Source organism: Bradysia coprophila, unplaced genomic scaffold (genome assembly GCF_014529535.1).
Source record: "Bradysia coprophila strain Holo2 unplaced genomic scaffold, BU_Bcop_v1 contig_232, whole genome shotgun sequence".
In the NCBI taxonomy this organism is placed as follows: Eukaryota; Metazoa; Arthropoda; class Insecta; order Diptera; family Sciaridae; genus Bradysia; species Bradysia coprophila.
In genome coordinates, this window is record NW_023503493.1 from 6683680 (window position 1) to 6705354 (window position 21675).

General features: G+C 37.0%; 1 protein-coding gene across 3 annotated transcripts in view; it reads right to left on the bottom strand.

The window, feature by feature from the left end:
- Positions 1 to 3082: 3082 nt before the first annotated feature.
- LOC119076009 (protein TANC2) overlaps positions 3083 to 21675 on the bottom strand; it is a 69848-nt gene continuing 51255 nt past the window's right edge. For 2 of the 3 annotated variants that reach the window (XM_037182592.1, XM_037182594.1), the window contains exons 3-10: positions 18683 to 18831; positions 11514 to 11754; positions 11176 to 11394; positions 7018 to 7356; positions 6441 to 6950; positions 4141 to 6373; positions 3874 to 4072; positions 3083 to 3809 (exon numbers count right to left, since the gene is read on the bottom strand). In XM_037182592.1, coding sequence (XP_037038487.1) covers positions 3540 to 3809; positions 3874 to 4072; positions 4141 to 6373; positions 6441 to 6950; positions 7018 to 7356; positions 11176 to 11394; positions 11514 to 11754; positions 18683 to 18831 — 4160 coding nt within the window. In that variant the 3' untranslated portion in view covers positions 3083 to 3539. The remainder of the gene's footprint in view (positions 3810 to 3873; positions 4073 to 4140; positions 6374 to 6440; positions 6951 to 7017; positions 7357 to 11175; positions 11395 to 11513; positions 11755 to 18682; positions 18832 to 21675) is intronic. The other variant, XM_037182593.1, reaches the window with a different exon arrangement.

Consider the following 21675-nt stretch of genomic DNA (forward strand, 5'->3'; position numbering starts at 1 on the left):
AGTTCAGTTTCAGTAGCAAGCACAGTTGTCGACAGTATGGAGCGGTTTCAGCTTGCAGATTTGCAACGTTTGAGTCGTAATGTTTTTACCGTTTTGGCTCTTTTCTGTTTGGCGGATACCACTCACTCCTGGGTATTTCATTCGATTACCATTCGATGAGTCGAAATTATACTTAGAATTCTACATCCGTACAGAGACCGTATGAACTCAAACTTCATAGTCCCGGGTATGATTCCTCGCAACCGGATATTGTAGATTACAACGCAACAATTGACCAAAACAGCGAAGTATCGTTCTATGTGAACATCAAACGCGACCAGCCGAATGCATTTATACATTTAACGTACCTCTTTGCTGACCGAGATGGCAAGTATACTTTGGCGATCACGAACAAAACCATAAATTTTTGTGCATTTTTGGCTGACCGAAAGATTGACTTTGCGCTGAAAGTTGTGTTTGCTGTTGGTGAACGATTTGGTCAGTTGCCGACCCATTGCCCAATTAAAAAGGTAATAGTAAAAAGGTCAAGAGTTCCAATACATTCGGAGATTTCCTGATCTCACGCACATAGTTTCACTGCACATTGGCTCGAGCATTTTTGCTTTTCACTCTGCTTTAAATCTATTCTTACAAATAGAGAGGAGTAGAAGTAACGCACCTAACATAACTGGTCACTGATATCTTTTTCATTGTAACGTCCATTAGAAGTTATACTATGTCAAAAATATGAAGATTTCTGCAGAGAACTTTCCACCTGTTATGCCAGAAGCGAAAGGAATTTTAATGTATAAATGGATGGGAAAAGTAAATGGAGCCTTCACAACTTATTTCGCCACAAATTTCTCTTTTGCATTGGAAAAAGTATACAGGCCAACTGAAGGGCGGAAATAGTATAAGCCGATTGTAATTTGTTAAGATAATAAATGTTTTCGAAGGAACTATCGGCAGGTCTGACGTGTCAGGCCCGCCACGCCTGTAAACGAAAATTTAATTTTTCAATTCCATTCTTCATTTAGCTCCAACACCTTCATTTTGAACCTCAATGTAGATTATCTTCACTGCTGAGATATACACAAGAGCTATCCTCGTTGAGCCCTTCTTAAAGCTAGAAAATGAAAGTCGTAGAACAGATGTTTTTCGTATCGGGAAATGTAACAATTTGGCATTGATTTGAATCCGTGGCCTTATGAGGGACTCAAAGTGCCGTGGGACACTGATCTAATTGTCGAAGGCAATAGATCGAATCTAGTATGATTGATACGACAAAGCTCTAACTTTCCTTTGAACATATTGGTGCTCCAAACTAAGATTCAAAACATGTCAGTTTTTACCTGAATCGGACCTGAGTTACCTGAAACCTGTTTTGACCTGAATCTGACGTAATGAATGCTGACCTGAAACCTGAAGATAATCATCAGGTTCAGCCTGTCAGGTCAGGTTTCAGGTATATCTAAAAAAAATTAGGAAAATCTCAGGTATAACTGACATGTCTGCACTGACAGAAAAGAGTTGAAAATCTTACCTGTAGCAGATAACTTTGTCTCCAGATAATCTGAATAGCTGCTACAGCTGTATTTTTTTATGAGGCACTACAGCTGTGGCAGCTATTGTAGATTACCTGGAGACAAAGTTACCTGCTACAGGTAAGATTTTCAACTCTTTTCTGTCAGTGTGCTTCAAATACAACATCAGTTCCGTTCAGCTTTGTCTTTATGAAATCACCTGAGCTTATCTGAATTTTCTGGTCAATCCATTTTTTGACAGCGTTCTACCGATTCAGAGCCTTACTGCAAACATGTAAACTTCTTGAAACTGAAGAAGATGGATTGGAGTTCACCACTGCACCACCATAAAAATTGCCAACATTGGGCTTCAAAAACAGAGCTCCTGTGAGTTTTTTTAAACTCGATTTCAACAAACTTCCCAGCAATGGATTCTCTATGAGATTACCTGTTCAGACATACCTTACACGACATATTTTGGTATGATTGGTCGATTTTATTTGCAAATAAAGTTGAAATTTTTGGTCGAAAAGTCTTAGTTGTGAACAGAGTTACTCTGCCCGAGTGAAGGCGAAGGTCAACAACATTGTTATGGTATTTCATAGCTGGACTCCTCAGCTATTAACTACAGTTAGCAATAATGCCTTCTGTAACCAATAGCCCGAGATATCAGTCAACAATGTGTGCAATTTCATGCTACTACCCCGAAAATCAAAATCAGCCTAGCAGGCAAGGGAAAAATTAATTGTAGAATTTTTTCTTTGCTGTTTCGGATTCCTTGCAAGGCCATGGCCAATTCTCAGTACAGCGTGGGGCCAGGCCTTTTAAAATAAAAACAAAATGAAAATACGACTAACCCTAACTCAAAAAGATATGCGTCACAAATGACAGCTGATGAGGAAAGTACGCGAAAGTTTTATCAACAAAAATCTTACCAGAAAAATTTTAGGAAGAAAATTATAAAAAAAGACTTTCTTCCGTTTGAATTCCATTCTTTAAAGCAATATATTTCACAATTATAAAAATTTTCCTTCCTCAACATCTGCCACTTGTAACGCAATTTTTTTTTGATAGAATTTTCTTCCTAAAATTTTTCCGGTAAGATTTTTGTTGATAAAACTTTCGCGTCCTCATCAGCTGCCATTTGTGACGCCTATCTTTTTGCGTGTCGAGTCTGTAAGCGTCACCTACACCGATATCAGTTCTTTTATAGGTGGATAACAGGACTTGCGTCACACCTGCACTGTAAGTGGTTTTGGGCGATAAATGATCCCTTTTTTTCCATACTTGATGTATGGATTGGCGATTGAGCATGCAAAATTAAGCATGACCTGAATGCGATCTGTTCCAAGCCGAAAGTTCATATTTATTCTGTCAACGCACTTGTCAAAGCATGAGTGGTACTCTAAATAGAGTACTGAAACTGAACCGTGTACAAAGTAGTACCCTATTTGGCAGCTATAAATGTATGTATCTCTCTCGAGTCACGTATGCACGTTGAACGATAGGATATTCATGTATGGCGACGATTACATGGTCACCATGGCATGGTGTACGTAAAAAAAATAAAACAAGCGAAGGAACTCTACACAAATTTATTGACAAAGTAAAATACATAATCGTATACGACGGTAGTACCTTCATTACACGTTCGTTCATTTTTTTTTTGTAGATAATTCGTTCGTAAATAATGGCAATAAACACAAAGATAAAGGGAAAGGCAATCCATCACTTACGACTAATAAATGATTTTAAATTAAAAATATTTTTAAGTAAAAAAAATTGGGAAATCGGGGGTGGGGAAGGAAATAAATTATATAAAACTTTCACGTAATATGCTAGCGGGGGACTACAAACCATATTTAAAATAGATTTTCGAAGTAAACACTTTAAGCACTCACTTCACACAATTTGTCTTCGAGTTTCTCACTTCGTACAAATTTATAAAAATTTCGATTTTCACAGTCAGTCTTAAGCTTAAAGAAAGGCAGTTAAAAGCCACAAACTCCCAATAAACCATGGCATTTATCGGTTGACTCACAAAACCGTGACGGTATCACTTGACTCAGCCAACTGTCCGTTACTTGCAACCGACCGTTGATACAATTCCTTTTGTAATCGCACCAGAATCTGTTGAATATCCACCGAAGCGCTGACAGACCGGTTTATCGCTTCCTGTGCGTCATTCAACGCCGCTTCAATGTCGTCCAGTTCCATAAATGCCTTGGCCCGTGCATAGTAACCCTCGTAATTGTCCGGTCGCAGATCGATTGCCAGACTTGCCAAATCCGTTGCCTCAGCGAATTCCTGTTAATGAGATTGGGAAATTTATTGGTCGGCCCACTATTTTGGCATTATTTGGTGCACTCACTTTCATTTTTCTCTTACACCTCGAGTGATTCAGCAAGAAATTCACCTTCAACTGTAAGAAGGTGGTACTATGCTCTGCAAACGCTGTGTGGTTCGGAATCTTTCTCAGGGCATACTGATATCGATGTGCAGCGTCTTGCAGCCGATTCTTTCTGTATAACACATTGCCATCCTCTAGAAGTTTATTGAGCAGAAGAAGTCTGAGGGAGAAAAATCGAAAATTTTAAGAGGAACAATCGTTGAACGTACATCCACAACTACAACTTACAATATCTCAGGTTTTCCGGCTGCCATGGCCCATGTTGCTGGACCCAGTTTCGCTCCTCGCTTCAGAAAGACCTGTACCACTTGAATGTTTCGCGACGCTATAGCCCGATCCAACGGTCGCATCCCATTCATATCAACATGCTCAATTTTGACTCCTTTATCCAGAAGCATTTGAACCAGTGCAGCTGATCCTTGATACGCAGCCAAATCGAGTGGCGTTCGACCGGTGTTGTCAACATGGTGAATATCCGAATTACGTTCCGTTAAACATTTAGCCGCCTGTAGTCGACCACGTAAACATGACCAACTTAGTGCCGTTAAACCGTCTCGATCTTGTGCCAACAATGATGCTCCACGATTCACCAACAGTTCGATGATACCGACGTGACCCTCTTCAGCGGCAATGATTAATGCTGTTTTTCCGCTCAAGTCTGTTTGTTCGACATCTGCCTGGTTTTGCAAGAGTCTTTCCGTAACTGCCCAATGGCCTTCCTTTACTGCTAGCAACAACGGTGTCAATCCTTTCTTATTCTTGCCATCGACTAACGCTCCACGTGACATTAGAGCTGCAGCTGTTTCTGTATGTCCACTTTTGGATGAGCTACTCAATGCGGTTTCACCGGTCAATGAGTCCGTTGCGTTTATTAGCAAATCTTCCATGTCCAGCAGGTCTTCGATGATTGATGTATTGCCTTGAGATGCTGCTGCAATTAGAGCTTGTTGGCCTGCTTCCACTAAAGTCACATCGTTCGAGTCTGATCGTGATATCCAGTCGCAGGCTATCAAGTATTTGACGACGGTAATTTTGTTCATTCGAGCGGCATGAACTAAGGCACATCTGTTAGCTGTGTCGATGTGACCCAGTGACGAACCAGCCACAACTAATTGCCGTACTACATCACAATGACCATTCGACGCAGCTAAAATCAATGGGGTACATCCTTGACTATTGGCCAATTCGACATCGGCTCCGAATTCCAACAGTAACTTTACCATCGCAACATTTCCTTCGTGCGCAGCTATGCAAAGAATGGGTGCTCTACCGAGAAAACTAGTGATGAAATTGGGTGATGCTCCTGCCAGCAATAATAGACGCGAAACTTTAACATTCGGACTGTAGACATTGCGCAGTGTACAGAGAGCAGATGAAATGCAATTCGTAACGGATGTGATCCAGTACGATTGAAGGTCACGGGGAGAATGATGACTGGGTGCATTTCGATAAATATGAGCCTTGAGTATGTGATGGCCCAATTCGAGAGCCTGTTCCGCATCCAGTGGCGCTTGTATTCGGGACAATTTAAATGCTAAGCCGGCATGACCCATCCGCAAATCGCACAGAAACTTTGTACTCTCTCCTTCATCACGGCGAATTAACCACTCCCTGAACGACGGATGAAAGAACATGTACGTGTTGTCGATGCGTTTCACTAAAAAGCCGGACAGTTGCTTGAATGCAAACACGAACTCGTTCCAGTCCATTGGATCGGTAGCTTGTAATGCGTTCACCGACTGGAAAATTTCCGACAAGGTGAGAGGATACAGTGCGGCCAAACACACGTTGATCATATTGAAAACCTTGTCGTAGGTCGTTGCCGTCGGAAACCGGAGATTAAAATGCAACAGGAAAATTTGAGCCAGTGAAACCGGAAGTACTTTGAAGCTGCTGGATTTGATCACCAAATAACCGCGTTCAATCAAATCGAGCGTTAGTTTGGCGAATAGGAACGAGCCACGGCACAGTCCCAGCAAATGCTGTGCGAATTTCGTTTGACCCGATTCTTTGCCACCATTCGTATTCTTCTGGATGCTGATGCTGTGATTGATACGGAATGTTATGTAGTCAAAGATGTCCTTCTGAAGACTTTCGTTCGAATTCCAACTGTCCAACGTCATCCGTGTGTACGGCAGTCCCTTGACGAATTCCAACATTTGCGTTCGGACGGTGGCGATGATTCGCAGCCAAGAGGGAAAATGTTCGGTCATTTTTGCTAGGAATGATGCGATGGTGTCTCCGTGATCGGGACGATGGTATTCTGCTTCGCAGAAGGCGTCGATGAGAATGATGCAATTCTTTGCAGAGATTTTTCCGGTGCGTTTCAGAATGATCAACGGCTCGAGTATACCCATTTTCATTGCACGTTCTGGATTGGCTACGCACTCCTTGACGCTCAGTATATTTTGCAAATTTGGATCGCCGAGGATGTAGTCTCGATAGTTGGATAGTTGTGGTGCTGTGAAAGGGATTTTTCGATTTAAATTTTCCTTTCGTTATGAGGAGTAAGCGTCTACAACACTCACCTTGACATAGTTGAGCAGCCAGCGAATGGATAAAATCAGGAACTAAACACGTTGAATTGTTGTCGGCTTGACAGAAATGGTAGGCGACAACCTGTGAAGCTAAGGAACGAATTCGGTCTTGGGCCACATTGACTTGACGAATAATTCCGTCATTTTCTTGAGAATAACTGTCGTGGCGCCGACCGAAACAGGAGTATTCGACCAATTGTAGAATTAGGGCAGTTTTACCCGTGCCAAGATTTCCGTTAATCAGAATTCCCGCAGATTCAGTTGTGGATATTGTGTTGGATAACTCTCGTAACAACCAATGCCGTCCAATGAACAGTGGATCTGGCTCCTGCAGTGGCACCTCAAAAAACAGTGGTTTCAACGTCAGCTGAAGTGGTCGATATTGAGCAAAAATCTTTGGGTCCAACGATTCTTTGTGATGTGTTGATCGAGCCGATCGTCTGACGAGCGACTTTCTGGTTTTGAAAATAGCAAGGTCCTCAATGTGTCCTTGTTGGGCAGCTTCAACAAAAAAAGTTTTTGTTAGGAAACTCTGACTTGAGATTATACGTTTCGCTTCTTTAATTACTTGTCACTGAATGCCGTCTACTCAACGGACTCGATGATCCATTGCTGTTACCGGAAATCGATACGGACATTAACGACCCTATCGAATCACAACCGATGTTATTGTATACATTGGAATCTTGTAGAACTCTAGACACATCCGCTTCCGATGAACCTGTGAGCGTCGACACAGGACTCGTATTGGCCGATGCTAGCGAGCTACACGATTGGGCAGGAGTCGATCGAACATTTCGTCGGGAATTATTTTGCAAAAAGAATCCCAGACGAAGCTGTAGTTCATCTTGTGAGTTTTTGGATTTTCCATTCAGTTGAACTGGTTTGACATTGCCTCCTTCGTCGTCTGGAAAAGATAATGAATAAAATCGTTATTTTTAAACGGAATGGGAAAACTGGAACAACAAATAGCCGATGAAAGCCTCGACTTTTTGTACATGCAAAATGTTAAAGAATTCAAAGTTAATTTCTTTCACACGGCAAGCATATCGCCTATATCGAATCTGTTACTTCTTTGATGAAACTTAATTTATGAACATAAATGTCTCATCGTTGTATTCTCGGGATTTTTAGAAATTTATTTGGAGGCATTCCTCGACTATTTAAGTAAAGTCCAGGGTGCCGAAAGTTGGCAAGCCGCAATTAATTTCAATGTGATAAACAACCATATTATCCAGAGCTTGTCATTAGTTTTGTCGTCGTTATCGATAACAGATGAATAGCCGTATGTGACATGTTAAAGATGTTCACAACTTTGAGGTCCTATTCTTGAAAGCTGTCTCTAGTTGAATAGTCCAGTTTTGTGTGAGGTTTCATGATCCGAGGCGAAGCAGAGGCCAACAATTACACACAACTTTTTATCCAGAGTTTTGTAATGTATTTCACATACTTTTGTTTCCCTAGAGTCAAAGGTGACGAGAGAGTCGAAGGTGACCAGAGAGTCGAAGGTGACGAGAGAGTCGAAGGTGACGAGAGAGTCGAAGGTGACGAGAGAGTCGAAGGTGACGAGAGAGTCGAAGGTGACGATAGAGTCGAAGGTGACGAGAGACCAAAAGAACTGATTTGGGAGTTCACAGAAATTGTAACCAACACTCTTGTGTTCCCTAAGTCCGTAATAACCACTTTCGACTCCAGGAAAAACAGATGCAGAAAAGTAGAGTTTTCGTGTGAATTTTGTTGATCTGAGGCGAAGCCGGGGTCAATAAACACACGAAAACGCACTGTACAATTGAAGAATGATTGGAAGGAATTCAAAATTTTGAGAATATTTGTCTGAGTCTGGAAAATAAATCAATTAAGCTGCAGAAGATCTGAAACGTTTCGAATTCGGAGCATCTGTTATCTGTTCGATAAATATCTAGATAGAATTAGCTGTTTTCCTAACAAGTGATTTAATGGAAATTTTGCGCAAAAGTCCCATCCAATTCCACTTAAAGCACGAGTTAGGAACTAAGCTTTATGTAATGAAGCAATTACAAAATTTCACGAATGAATGTTGTCGCACGCAAAACGACGATTGTCGATGTTGCAAAAGTTAGCTTAGTACAACTTATATTTTAGGTACAGAAAAGTACAGCTTTTTACAAATTTTTCGAGGTACAGATTACGAGATTGTAAGGAAATTCAAAAGTTGTACTTGAGGTACAGATTACGAGATAGTAAAGAAATATAAAAGTTGTACCTAAGGTACAGATTCTAATATACAAGGAAATTCAAAAGTTATACCTAAGGTACAGATTACGAGATTGTAAGGAAATTCAAAAGTTGTACTTGAGGTACAGATTACGAGATTATAAGGAAATTCAAAAGTTATACCTGAGGTACAGATAAAGCGATAGTACGATCGCGATAGTAGGGAAATCGAAAATTTGTACTTGAGGTACAGATTACGAGATTGTAAGGAAATTCAAAAGTTGTACCTGTGGTAGAGATTGCGAGATAGTAAAAAATTGAAAAGTTGTACCGGAGGTACAGATTGCGAAATTAATAGAGGGTTTTTGCGCACTAGATGTGAAAATGTGAGTTTACTCATTGAAAAATAAAACGAAGTAAGTGATTTTATTAACTGTTAATGGCGCACGGTCTCCGGAGCGTTTGATCAAAGAAAACAAAAACAAGAATGAACTAGTAGTAATGAACTGTTTTTAAATATTTGTTTTGGCAAAAAGTGAGGTTTGCGGAACGAGCCGAAGGCGAGTGGAGTAATCACACAAGCCAAAACAAGAATTTACAAACAGCGCTGGCATGTAAAAATATTTTTTCGTTAGCTTAGTAAAACTACAGGATGAAGTGCGGATAATTGTCAGATATAAGAAATGCTAAAAAAGGAAAGCCGATGTGACTGCAATACCAAACATAGCGTCCTTGTAGATTTTGATCTATTTTCGTTTTTCAAAGAGATCAAAAAGGAAAGCAAAAGAGAGATAAATAGTGAAAATGATGATTTTGAAAAAGAAAGGAATTAAGGATTGAGATTACGATTACATTAAAAATGTAGAATTCAATTTCGAAGTTTTGAAAACTGGAAGTGTGAGGCTAGAATCAAATTTCGAAGCCAGACAAGATTTTAATTGGGGTGACACATGTAAATGATGTAAATGACTACACTTTCCTACAGAAAAGAAAAGAAAAGGTAGAGTAGTCGTAGTATCGTAGGGCTTATAGAGTCAATGAGTATAGTCAGTTCTACTTATACAGCCTTAGACTAAGTAGATATAGACTAGCAGTACGTAGACATATAAATGAAGCAAAAACAAACGAACCTTACGTATGAATAACATACACAAAAAACACCAACACATTCTCACGTTTACGAACGTCAAACAAAATTTGAAAAATAATTCATACGAATCAACGTTGGCGCCGATATTCGAGTACACTATTGAATATTTCGTATTTGCTTTTGCTTCAGCGTGTAGAACAAAATGCATGTATGGAGGGCCAGTCTATTTCATCTAATAAGTCATTGGATACAGCAATACCAATTACACTTGTGTTATAACGTATCCTACTCGGTATAATTTTTTAAGCTGATCTGATAAGCTAAGGATATTTTTAACGTTGTAAATGCATGCGGGTCGAATTCCCAAAAACGTGCAACACTAATGTAGTGACCACATTCACATGAGGTGTACTCTATGTTCACGGTGTGAATGTTATGCCAACACCATTTTTGAGTCTTAATACAGGAACTGAAGTTATAACTCTAAATTCTAAACTCTTACGGCGCGGCGATAACATGAAACAATTTTTACTGAGAAAATTGGTACGTAAAAACAAAGAAAAATAACATAACGAAACTCAAAATCTCTGATTCTTAGGAGTGACCCATATTCTCAATTTTAATATATTCGCATTCATATCATCATATATATCAATATCTGCGTAACCTTGCAATTTTATAGAGAAATATATTTTCATATCAAATTGCGACAAAAAAGACTGCTCACAATAGTGGCGCAACCAGTAAAAAATCGATCTTTTCTTAAAAAAAAAATTACAATAAATAAAAATCATCAATCTTGCAATGTTTAAAGAAAAAAATGTAATTACGATTTGTAATGATATTTTTTAAATACGACATGTGTAGGGTCGATAGTTTAATAAGTGAGGAAACTTTATTTTGATAAATAACCCTGGGAACAGTACGACCCGGCCGAAGGCCGGGAAACAGTGCTAGTTTTTGCAATATTTACAAAATGCAAAATTTTCTCGCTCTCTCGGCTCGCGATTATTATCTTAATCCATGAAGTTTAGGCGGATGGAATACATTCATATCGATTCTGTAACGCATTTGTAAGTTTCGTGTTCTGTTAATTGTTTACCGAAAGGTTTCAGAGTCTCTACAATTATGCTTTGTTTCAATCGCATCTCGCATATTATACTGTACCTAATAATGTTATTATTAAATGCACAATGGGGAACGGAAAAAATATCATCAAACAGTTAAAATAACACGCAACAAAGATCATGCAAAGAAGGAACAAAAAAATTAAGTCATCACAACAAAACAACACAACGAACGACGAGAAATGTAAATCTAAAAAAAAATCTCGAACGCAAAGACGATTAAATAAAGAAATGAATTCAAAGGAAATTAAAATAATTTAAAAAAAAAACAGCAACAGCAACACCAAATGTATCAAAATTCAATAGAAATTCGTGCCTGCAAGTTGATTCAGGCCGGAATTAGCCGTCGATGATTGTGCCGTCCACAAAGACTTTATTTTCCCGAATACCAGCGATGATAAATGGCCCGCATACGCAGATGTGCTGCCGAGACTAAGACGATTCTGAGCCTTATTGTCATTCGAACCACATTTCGATCGAATCCTGCGCGTGACAATGGAATCGGAATGGGTTGATGTGTCGAGAGATGTGACTCCTTTTGTTGGTATGTACGAGTAATTTTGTCAGTATTATGTTTTATGCGTCGTCCGATCATATATCAATGGGTCGCGAAAATAGTTTGTCGATTGATGTATGAGAGTGAATTTGGCTTACCTGAAAGTGTTGACGAATTTTCGGTAAACGAACCCTTGTTCACATGCCTCTTTTGACCGAAAGGACTGCGTAGACTTTTCGGATTGAACAGTCGGCGTCTGTGTTGCGGTGGAGTGGCACATGAGTGAACGTTAATATCGGCCAATCCGCCAGATTGTGACTTTGTGTGGAAAATGTTTGTTCGGTGCGAGGTTGATCCAGTGCCGGAATCCGGTTCTGGTGATGTTAGTTCGTGACGCGACTGGAATAAAAATTGCGTATTAATCTCAAGTGCTTGTTTAACCGGACAAATATTTATTTTGTGGCAATAATCTGGTTCTTGTTGTCTTATAAAAGCAATGATTGCACAAGAAGCACACTTTTTTCACACTCAGACGTTCAATAAATAACAGAAATGATTCAACAGAATAGAATATACAATGGTCGTAGACGTGAGGATACTTATGTAATGATCGTGAGAAAAATCAATACGGCAGATGATGGACATGAATTATTGATGAAATAACAATGTAAAACAACACGAGAAGACAAACAAGATTTGCGAATTATATTTTCCCAAGAATAATAAATCGACAAAATTGTACGAAACGATTCAATCGTCTCGGGAAATGCTTCAGTTTATAGCACCACTTTTCCATTGCATAAATTAGAGTCGGAGGAAGTAGTAACGAGAGTAGTGAATTACTAACAGTGGTTTCAGAGGGTCGTTCATATATACGAACTTTTGTATACCACTCTGAACTCTAAAATGTAAAGTCTAGTTTTTGTGTGAGTTTTGACCTCGGCTTCGCCTCGGATCAACAAACTTCTCACGAAAACTGAACTTTTTTTCATTCCTTGTTATGTAAAGGCTATTGTGTTGTCACAGGTGTCTGTATTACTGTTTCGACAAAGCATTCGTAATGACTGCATTCGCGTTGAGATGGTCTTTGGTCTTATTTTCCCTGTTTTAATTTCGAGACCGGTAAATTGCACTAAAAGGAGTTTTGTCCATTTAAAAACTCTTTAATTTGCCAAATTAAGTTCAGCTGAGTAAGGGCAATATGACCAAATCTGTTCAAATTCAAAAGAAGTAAACAGCCTCAACAACATGACGCTGTGCCTGCCGTCTGCGGAAGATTAACGAATAAAAGTCAAACTTGTTTTTTGATACATAAGGAATCGTTCATCAGTTGCAATACAACACAAGCTGATGATTCATTTAATCGAAACTTGTTTATGTTCAGATGTTCGCCATCAGTGATGAGACAATGATAATCTCTCAATGTATAAAGGCTCAATGGAAAAAAAAAAAAGAATCAGCAAGAAGTAGGTAAATGTTTGTAAATGGTCTTTTGAACCGACACACGATAATCTGAATTTTGTGTTCTTAATATTCGTATGTTGTTATAAATGGTTAAATAAACATTTTAGCTGAGCTCGCTCATGTATATTGTGTATACAAAAGTGGTCCACATTTTCATTTGTTTGCTTTCTTGTTTCAATCTCTGTAAACATTAATTTCATTTGTCTGGATTTAATTTTTGTCGTCGTCCAAAAGACACTTATTGTGCGATTGTTTCAAAAACAACATCCCGAGGGGTTAACTACGGGCAAAAAATCTGTCATAATAATTGCAATTCCAATAATTCCACTCGAAATTCCATTAATTCCATTTGATTCTAAGAAATTTCGAGTAACAACACAAGATGAAAAAGATGCTTTTAGAAATTATATTGAAGTGGACACTAGCCAAGCATTCGTGAACGAATTGAATTGAATTCCAATATTTCTACTAAATTCCATAAGTTCCAAAACGTCAAAATTGGCTCCTCCCAAAAATTCTACAGTGACTACCCCCTCGCAACATTTTCATCTTTTTAGTACGTTTTTACTGTAGACTTAGGTCCATGCATTGAGGTTAGGTACATTAAAGTCACACACAAAAAAATGCAACAAACGAAGGTCTCTAAATAAAGTATGATGCCGATTCGGTGAATTAATATTTAAAGATTATTGACATTAGGCGTAGCACTGCTTCCAGCACGAGCACTCATTTTTCCAACGTCAAAAGACTTTGAAATTTTTCAAGACGTAGCGTGTACGATTGCATGTGCTGTACGTGTCAAGAAAACACGACCCCTGCCTTAATGAATATGTCTTATGTTCATGATAGTAGCAGAGCTGTGTGTATGCATGAAACACACGAGCAATTTTGCATTGACGGGATCGACAATTATGCTGCATTTTTCATTGAAATTCGATATTCACCACCACCAACGCAAAATTGCTCGTCTGACTAAGAAAGTACTAAAATTTGCAAGAATATCTCTGCTGACTAACAATCCCTCGTTTCTCTTAATCTTGAATAAACACACGCATCGAAACAAAATCTATTTTGTCATGCATTTCGTTAAATAAAGGAACACTAGCCAAAGGTTATCGCTTTCGTCGTTATGGATAGCAGATGACTAGCCGAAGTCTGGGAAGTTTCCCGTTCCTATAAGGTTGAAGCAAAACTTCTTTCAGCATAGCCAATCGGAAATTTCACTAAAACTGTAAAATGGTATTTCGGATCGAGTTGAAGTAATACCACACCGAGACACCATTGTACAGTTCGCGTGGAGCATAATTTAGTTGTTGATACTGAGCGTGTGAAAATTCAACGTCTCTACTGTAAAGAGAATGTTGCAGACGAAACGGTTTATGAACAAATTTAAAATCCTTTGGGTGTTCACCTGGTGTACTCGTATTAAGTTGACAATAATCAATCAATTTAATTGCTACCTTAAATCAATTTGCCGAACATTTCTTTAATTTCTCTTTTTTGTCTGCTCAATTCGCTGAAATTATACACGCACCACATAGTAGAAGTTCGATACTCGACGCCGTTTTTTGTATTATTTCAGGTAATTTGGCTTTTTACGGTTAAATAAATGATGTCACGGCTAATTTCCCACATAAATCGACAACAGCACACTCATCATTCGTGTGTGTCGTTAATGGGACCGATTTGGTTCATTATCGTTGAACAATTTTATTTTCGACAGTTGAAAAAACTGCATAACTGTGATCAATATATAGGAATTCAATTGAAATAAAATTACGTAATTTGTATAGCCAGAATCTAAACTAGCTGACTCAAATGTGATAAGGAGATAGGTATGGAGACCTTTTGTAGAAGCGTTTTCATTGTCTGATTTTGTCACCTACATTTTAATTTAACAAAAATATTTCAAGTCCATCACGATTGACGTTCTGATACGGCATTTTTGTTCGGTAAAAAAAAGATCGATCATGATTTTCGAAGCAATCATAACTATAGAGTTGATATTACATACAGGTTACAACCGAAATTGTCCAATTATTCAATACCAACCATTCTAAATCTGAAACTCTGAATATTTTATCAGTTTATTTTGTCAGTCCACTGTAACTACTAGATACCCGTAGAAATAGAAAATCAAAATTGTATTTATCACATGCAGGGCTATTATCTACCAATTATGACATAGAAGAGAATGACAATCGGAATTTTGTAGAAAGAAAGTAGAAAGGCTGAAGGAAACGGAATACCGTTTGAAGTCATGTTTTGTAAAGATACCTTCATCATCTGTTAACGATAGTATTGACAAAATGAGCGATCATCTCTGGCACATGTAACCTATATTGGAAAATTACGTTAAATTACGTTGTGAAGTAAAAGATTTTGAAAGTATCAATTGGAAATACTTAGATCAAAAGAAGTACTAGATGTTATGAAATCAATGTATTTTATTTGAGTGAATCTACATAAGAATTCCTAAAGAATTCATCTACAGAGACCATCGAAGATCAGACGATTAGTGAAAAATATCGGAAAATATTCGACATTCTTGGGGTTGGTAACTACAATATGGCAGATTGTGATGTTGTATGTGAATAAATGAGGTTTTTCCGAACGGTTTATATAAGTTTTGAAATCTCTAGTACAACACCAATTGTTTGACATACATTTCCGCACTTGCATCGAAATGAATGACACTTGCATTACTGACGTCTCAATTTTACATTAATTTTTAATTATTTCGGTTTTTGTCTATTGTAACCATGTATGAATGAGATATATATGACATGTAGAAGAAAAACATAGGCCAAAAAACCTCAGTTGGTCACACTGATTTTCAGTTTGTTAAATTTCACAGTTAAATGAAGCTACGCTAGATGACGCTAGATTGTCCCCATACAACACTAGCTCAAAATCAGGTCCTCAATTACGATACTAGCTTTGTTAGTGTGGAAAACTTAAGATTGGTGCTGCAAAAGTCCACTTTGTACACCACGGTGCAATTAGCGAATTATAAGAAAAATGAAATTTCATTGATTTAACTTCGCTTTCAATAGAAGTCTCGTGCTACTATTGAAATTGGAGCTAAATTTAAAAAAAAATCTTTTTTTCAATTTGTTAGTTGAACATGTCCCCTATCTAGATTTAGATATTCTTTAACGATACGATTTAGCAACGAACCATTGGTAAGATTGGTATACTCAGTTGGTGGATGCCTCTCTACTATTTCACTCTCTCAACCATAATCATGAGATTATAGCCCTAGTGTGATAATTTATTATTTTTCTCACTTCTTTATTCTTATCGATAAAGAGTTACAATTCCACTTTTTTCTTTTCAAATATTTATCTTGTTGTAATCTAAGGTACCACCACAAAAAATACCTTCAAGTGGCCTATCTATGAAAACACCGTGCGCTTATGTATACACATATATTATGTCGGAAGTTAACTAGACGGGAAAATATTTACATTTTATCAGCCAGAAAATATCGTTATGTTACGATGACAGATATATATTAAAAGTTCATTCGATTAAATTTGTTTTTTTTTTTATTTATTCTTGTTTACTTCTTTCGATTTAAAAAACTACCAAAAAATTTTTATTACGAAAGAAAACATAATAAAGCGATAAGTTTAGTGCTCTAATTTAATTTACTTAATACACAACGTAATTATGGGTCATTACTATTATTGTGTAATTCAATTTGTTTTACTTTTTATGGAGAATTTCAATTTAAATTAATTTTCAGAAGTTCTGTATTGAGTTAATACCATCAAAGTCCCATTAAAAGTCGTGAGAATAAAACCCTTTTCCGGTTTGTAGGTTGTTCTAGTTAAGGTTTGGCTTTGTTTCAGTTTAAGGTAATAAAAAGAGTGAAAAGCAATCAAGTATTTATTCACGTTCGCTCTAAAACGGGAAAATGTTTCATCGCTTTGTAGGGAGACTTCTGCAATTGTTCTAAGTGAACCTATAAATCTGTGAAGTAACTAAACCAGAGTAATTCGAGCATTGCTTCAGGCTAAAAATAAAATGAAATCTATATTGTTTAGCTCAGCTCTAGCTAACATCGTCTTATATACTATGGAATATAGGGAAGTCCACACAAATGAAGCGAGAGATTTCATTTCAAATCGCGAGTACACATGCAGTTTGTGAAAAATGACTGAAAAATCAACACTCTGCAAAATGATTGCAAAATTACGGAGCGAAGTTTTGAACATGCGAAATAAAGTTTCTGTTTTATGTGATTAATTGGTAATTTATTAGTTGAAGTTCAATATTTCGCATCCCAGAACGAAAAGCAAACATTTTCAACTAATAACTAATCAATAAATCACATAAAACAGAAATTTTCAAAACTTCGCGCCGTAATTTTTCGATCATTTTGCAGAGTGTTGATTTTTCCACCATTTTTCACGAACTGTGTACTAAAATATTTAAATCAAAATTGGATTAACAGAGTAACAGATTAACAGAGTAACAGATTCGTTAAGTGCCCTAAGATGTGCGTGCCTGTGGTCCTACTAACCAAACAAATCACAGAATCATTTTTCTAAAATAGGAAAAGAAACTGTTTTTTAAGTGTGAACAGTTACGCCGAGTATACGAAGGCGATGGAAGGAAATTGCTCCCAATGGGATTGTTAGTTTCTGATGTTCGCCTCCATGAAATGAGAGGATAGTTTTCAACAAGTTTCTAACATTGACTATGTTTAGATGAAGTTCAGAAAAGTTATCTTGCTCCCAATAGGTAAAACCAAAGTCGTCGCCTCTGACGGGCATTACTTCCTGAATTTTTTTTGAATCGATGTTGTAAAATAAGGCTGAGAACAGGCTAAGTTCATGTCATAGGTCATGAAAATTACCTCAATCGCTTTGCAAGGCGTCATTTCCTAACAAAGGATTCGCAAAGGATGTTTTAAAATTGTCAAACCAGAGGCGAAGCTTAGGTTGCCACACAACGTATGTGAAAATATCCAGTAACGGACAAGTTAGAAACAAGGTCTATGCACGAGAGTGGGATTGTAAATCGCTTGTAAACACTTGTGCGTAAGTGTATACCACTTCAATGGTACGTATACCATGCTTCTTCAATCCGAATAATGATCTTTGCATCAGTTTCAAATAAATGCAAAGAATCTGAATTCGAAGCTTCGCCTTTTTCATTAATTTGCGATTGTCTTACTTTAATCAAAAATCAATAAATCGAAAAACAGATGCGGTATCAGTCGACCGGTAAACGTAAAAGTCAACTCTTGGTGCCACAATTAATTGTTAACTTTATATTCCATTTTGTTGATATGTTGTCATGTCTTGTGGCTTCTCCTTTTTTTTGTTGCTTTCCATTTATATAGCTTCGATAATTTCGAACAGCTTTATTGCTTTGTTTTGTAATTGCATATGTCTTGCAAAAAAAAAGGAAATTAAAATCGAAATTTGTGTTCAATTCGTTTGTCAGTTTTTCGTGCATTTTTACCGCAGACCGGTGCATTTTAACCGCAGAAGTAATAATAACCTTTGACTAACTTCTTCATACATTATGAGTGCTTGCAGTTTCAGCAAAAAGAAATTCTTGTCATATAAATTACACAAAAAGAACGCATATCGGAGCCACACACTATAATGCAATAATGTGCATGCACCGCATTCGATGCTGGTATACACACTAAGCCACAAAAAAAAAAAAACAGTTGCTCGCAAGATATTCAATTACGAGAACACTGTTTTTTTGTTAAAGCTCTTGTTTTACGATGTTTTAAAGATTTTTTTTTCATCTTCTTCAACTATACGAATCGACGGTTGAAAACCAAAACCATAAAACCGAAACGCTCAAAATGTTTACGAGTTTCAAAACGGCTTACCTGCATATAATTTTCGAGAAAACCGTTTGCCCTGCCAGACGAACGATATGGTCTTTGCGGTGACCCAAGCAGAGGACTAATTGTGGTTGTTGATCCGCCGATGCTGGTGTCATAATCTTGTAATTTTCTTGTGTTGCATGGTAGCATTTCTGTAAGAAGAAGAAATTGGAGAAATGTTTATAATTCAATTTTGTTGAGATGGTACAGTGAATAACGCGAAAATATTCTGCATGTCATGTAACTAGCGTAATTTGGTGTTTAAGATCGATATAATTGAGTTATAATTAAGAATGTAAGAGAAAATAAATTTATGAACCGTCACGCTTTCCTGTGCCTTCCTAAGCACTCCCATTGTTCCGTAATTTATGAACGACCCCTCATTACTTTCAAAACTGAAAGCCAGACATCCTAAGAACTATTAAAACCCAAAAACAAATCTTCAAGTCTTTACGTCATTTCCACTCACGATAATCGCATATCCTCTCGATTAATATTGAAGGAAATTGATTCTAAAAATGTTGGATGCTCATAATTTGGTTACAACCAACCGATTCGCCAATGCCATCATTGTAGAAACAGTATCTACAAAGTGTTCAACTTACTTCTTCGACACTGTGCACTCTCCTGGTCCAAAGCCTATTTTTGGGTAATTAATAAATTCTCCAAATTTTCAAAACTGGCTGAGATTTAAAAGAAAAAACTGGCAAACCGAAATTTCGAGTCCATCGTTATCTAAATGTCCCTCCTCCAAAAATGCATACTCAGAACAATTAAATTCCTTTGGCATCTTGTGTGTGCATCTACTGCACCGAATGTTAAATTTGTTGAATTTGCTCTCGAGATCACATACACTCCAAATGCCTCCCATAGAAATGCAAAGTAGTATTTACTGCAGAAAACGATTAGCGAAGAAAGAAAGCCCAGCATTGTAAACTATATCGCCTACACATGAAAGTGGGCCAATCCTCACATCACATCATATTTCCGTTGAACCGTTGAAAATGCAGCTCATTTACGTTGGTAAAATCCGAGTCAAGACAGAATAACAATAAAGATTTCTTTAAAACGTATTATAACGAAAAATTAAACAATTTATTTGTGGTATTTATGAAATAAATAAAACTCCGAGGGCTTTCGAATCCGATAATGACCCAGTCACTGTTGTTCGACAGTGAAATATGGTCGCTGCATTACTCGCCATATTGAGTTTATTACTTGGCCAATTAGTCGAAGTATATGCCGGATAAAAGTTAAGTCTTTTTCAATTAATAAAATTGATTGAAGTCTTTTAGGTCACATTTCACTCAACAAGTCCCTATACCCTGAAGTATTTTAATTAATGGTAAGGTGACATTATCGAGGTGAATTAAGATTATTTCCAAACTGACTTTATATGTAATATTGAGATAGAAGGTTAATGTTGATTGGTGCTGACATTTTTGCTTCTTTTTTCCGTTGAGTGTTGTTAAACAACCGAAAATATTTTGTTTTCTTTTCTCATATACACAGAACATAAAACGTTATCTCGCTGGACCAGTGAATGTGTTGAGTATGCATCAATTATAATGTTATGTAGCTCAGCCAGAGATCATGAATCTCGTTTATGTACAAATTTAATTTGAACTTGTACCGACACTAATGAATTTTGCAGGGGAAAAAAATGGTGAACGAACCTCTTTTGTAGAATTTAAATGTTACAATCAATGATCATTCAAACCAATTTATTAAAGTATTTTGTATCCAATCATCTGCTTACATTTTTTTAAATAGGAAAAAGTAGACACTCATCGTCATGGCATAAAGTTATAAAAAGATGAGCTAGTAAAAAACCTTTGTTTATGAGCAGTGCAGGGTTTGTTTTAGTGAAAATAAAGTTTTGGATCTCATTTACCCTACTATCACATTTTGGTAGGGACTCATGGAAAGGCATTTTGTGTATTGAAAGGGTTGAGCTTTAACTTGAACACTTACGTGTTAAAAATAACGAAGTAACAGATTTTGTATCAGATAAAAACACGTGAAACAAAAGAAGTACTAGACTTGATAACTGTATCATTGATAAAATTCTCACCAGTACAAGGGTATTGATATGTTATGAGACATTCAAGAATATTGTTGCAGAATGTCTTGAAAACTCCTGGCTGGTGGATGCAGCAATATGATCTCAACGGAATGGAGAACAACATAATCGGGCTATCACTAGATCGAAAAATTCGGTTTCAATTCGAACGAAAGATATTTTGTCTCCTCCAACATTTGAATCACACTTTCCGAAAAAAGAAAACAGCTTGACGATCTATTCGACTCATTCTTCGCCATCATCAAAAGAAGAATCGTCGAAATGACCCCTGAAATTCAGTGGTTTCAATTGAAAAAAAAAAACATTTTGTTTAAAATAAAAGAAACTCGACAGACAAAATGTTTATCGTTAGACGGAAAGAAAAACAACCAAAAACAAACAATTATAATGAGCATATAGTATGTGAGTTGTTCCATCATCAGTTTTTTTTTTGTCTGTTCTTGTATCATTATTCTAATATGGAATTATGGATAGATAATCGTTTTGATGTTTTGATGACCTACTTAAATTTTCTTATAAAACATTTTAACAACGACGAAATAGCTGAATGAGCTCATCTCGTACATTATGATATAGTTACAGTAAGATTCATCGAATCCTAGTCGCATATGTTGCTCTTAAGGTAATCGGCGAAGCTCTTCTTCTGAAGTAATTGATTCAATAGTAAGTCCAGGAATCTCACATGTATGTCTAGTTCATACCTTCAACTGAAATATTCTATTAAGGGCACCAATTACCTATCAATGAGCACAAGGTGAATTACTGGAATGATTTAATTAAATGAAACAGTAAAACTTTTCTGGGAAGAAAGGTGCGGGAAAGTGAAAAAAAAATGGTTGTAGAAATAGTGGCTGCTCATATTTTACTACAAATATCGTTGAAATCTTAAATGTCAAAACTTAATTCTGATTCA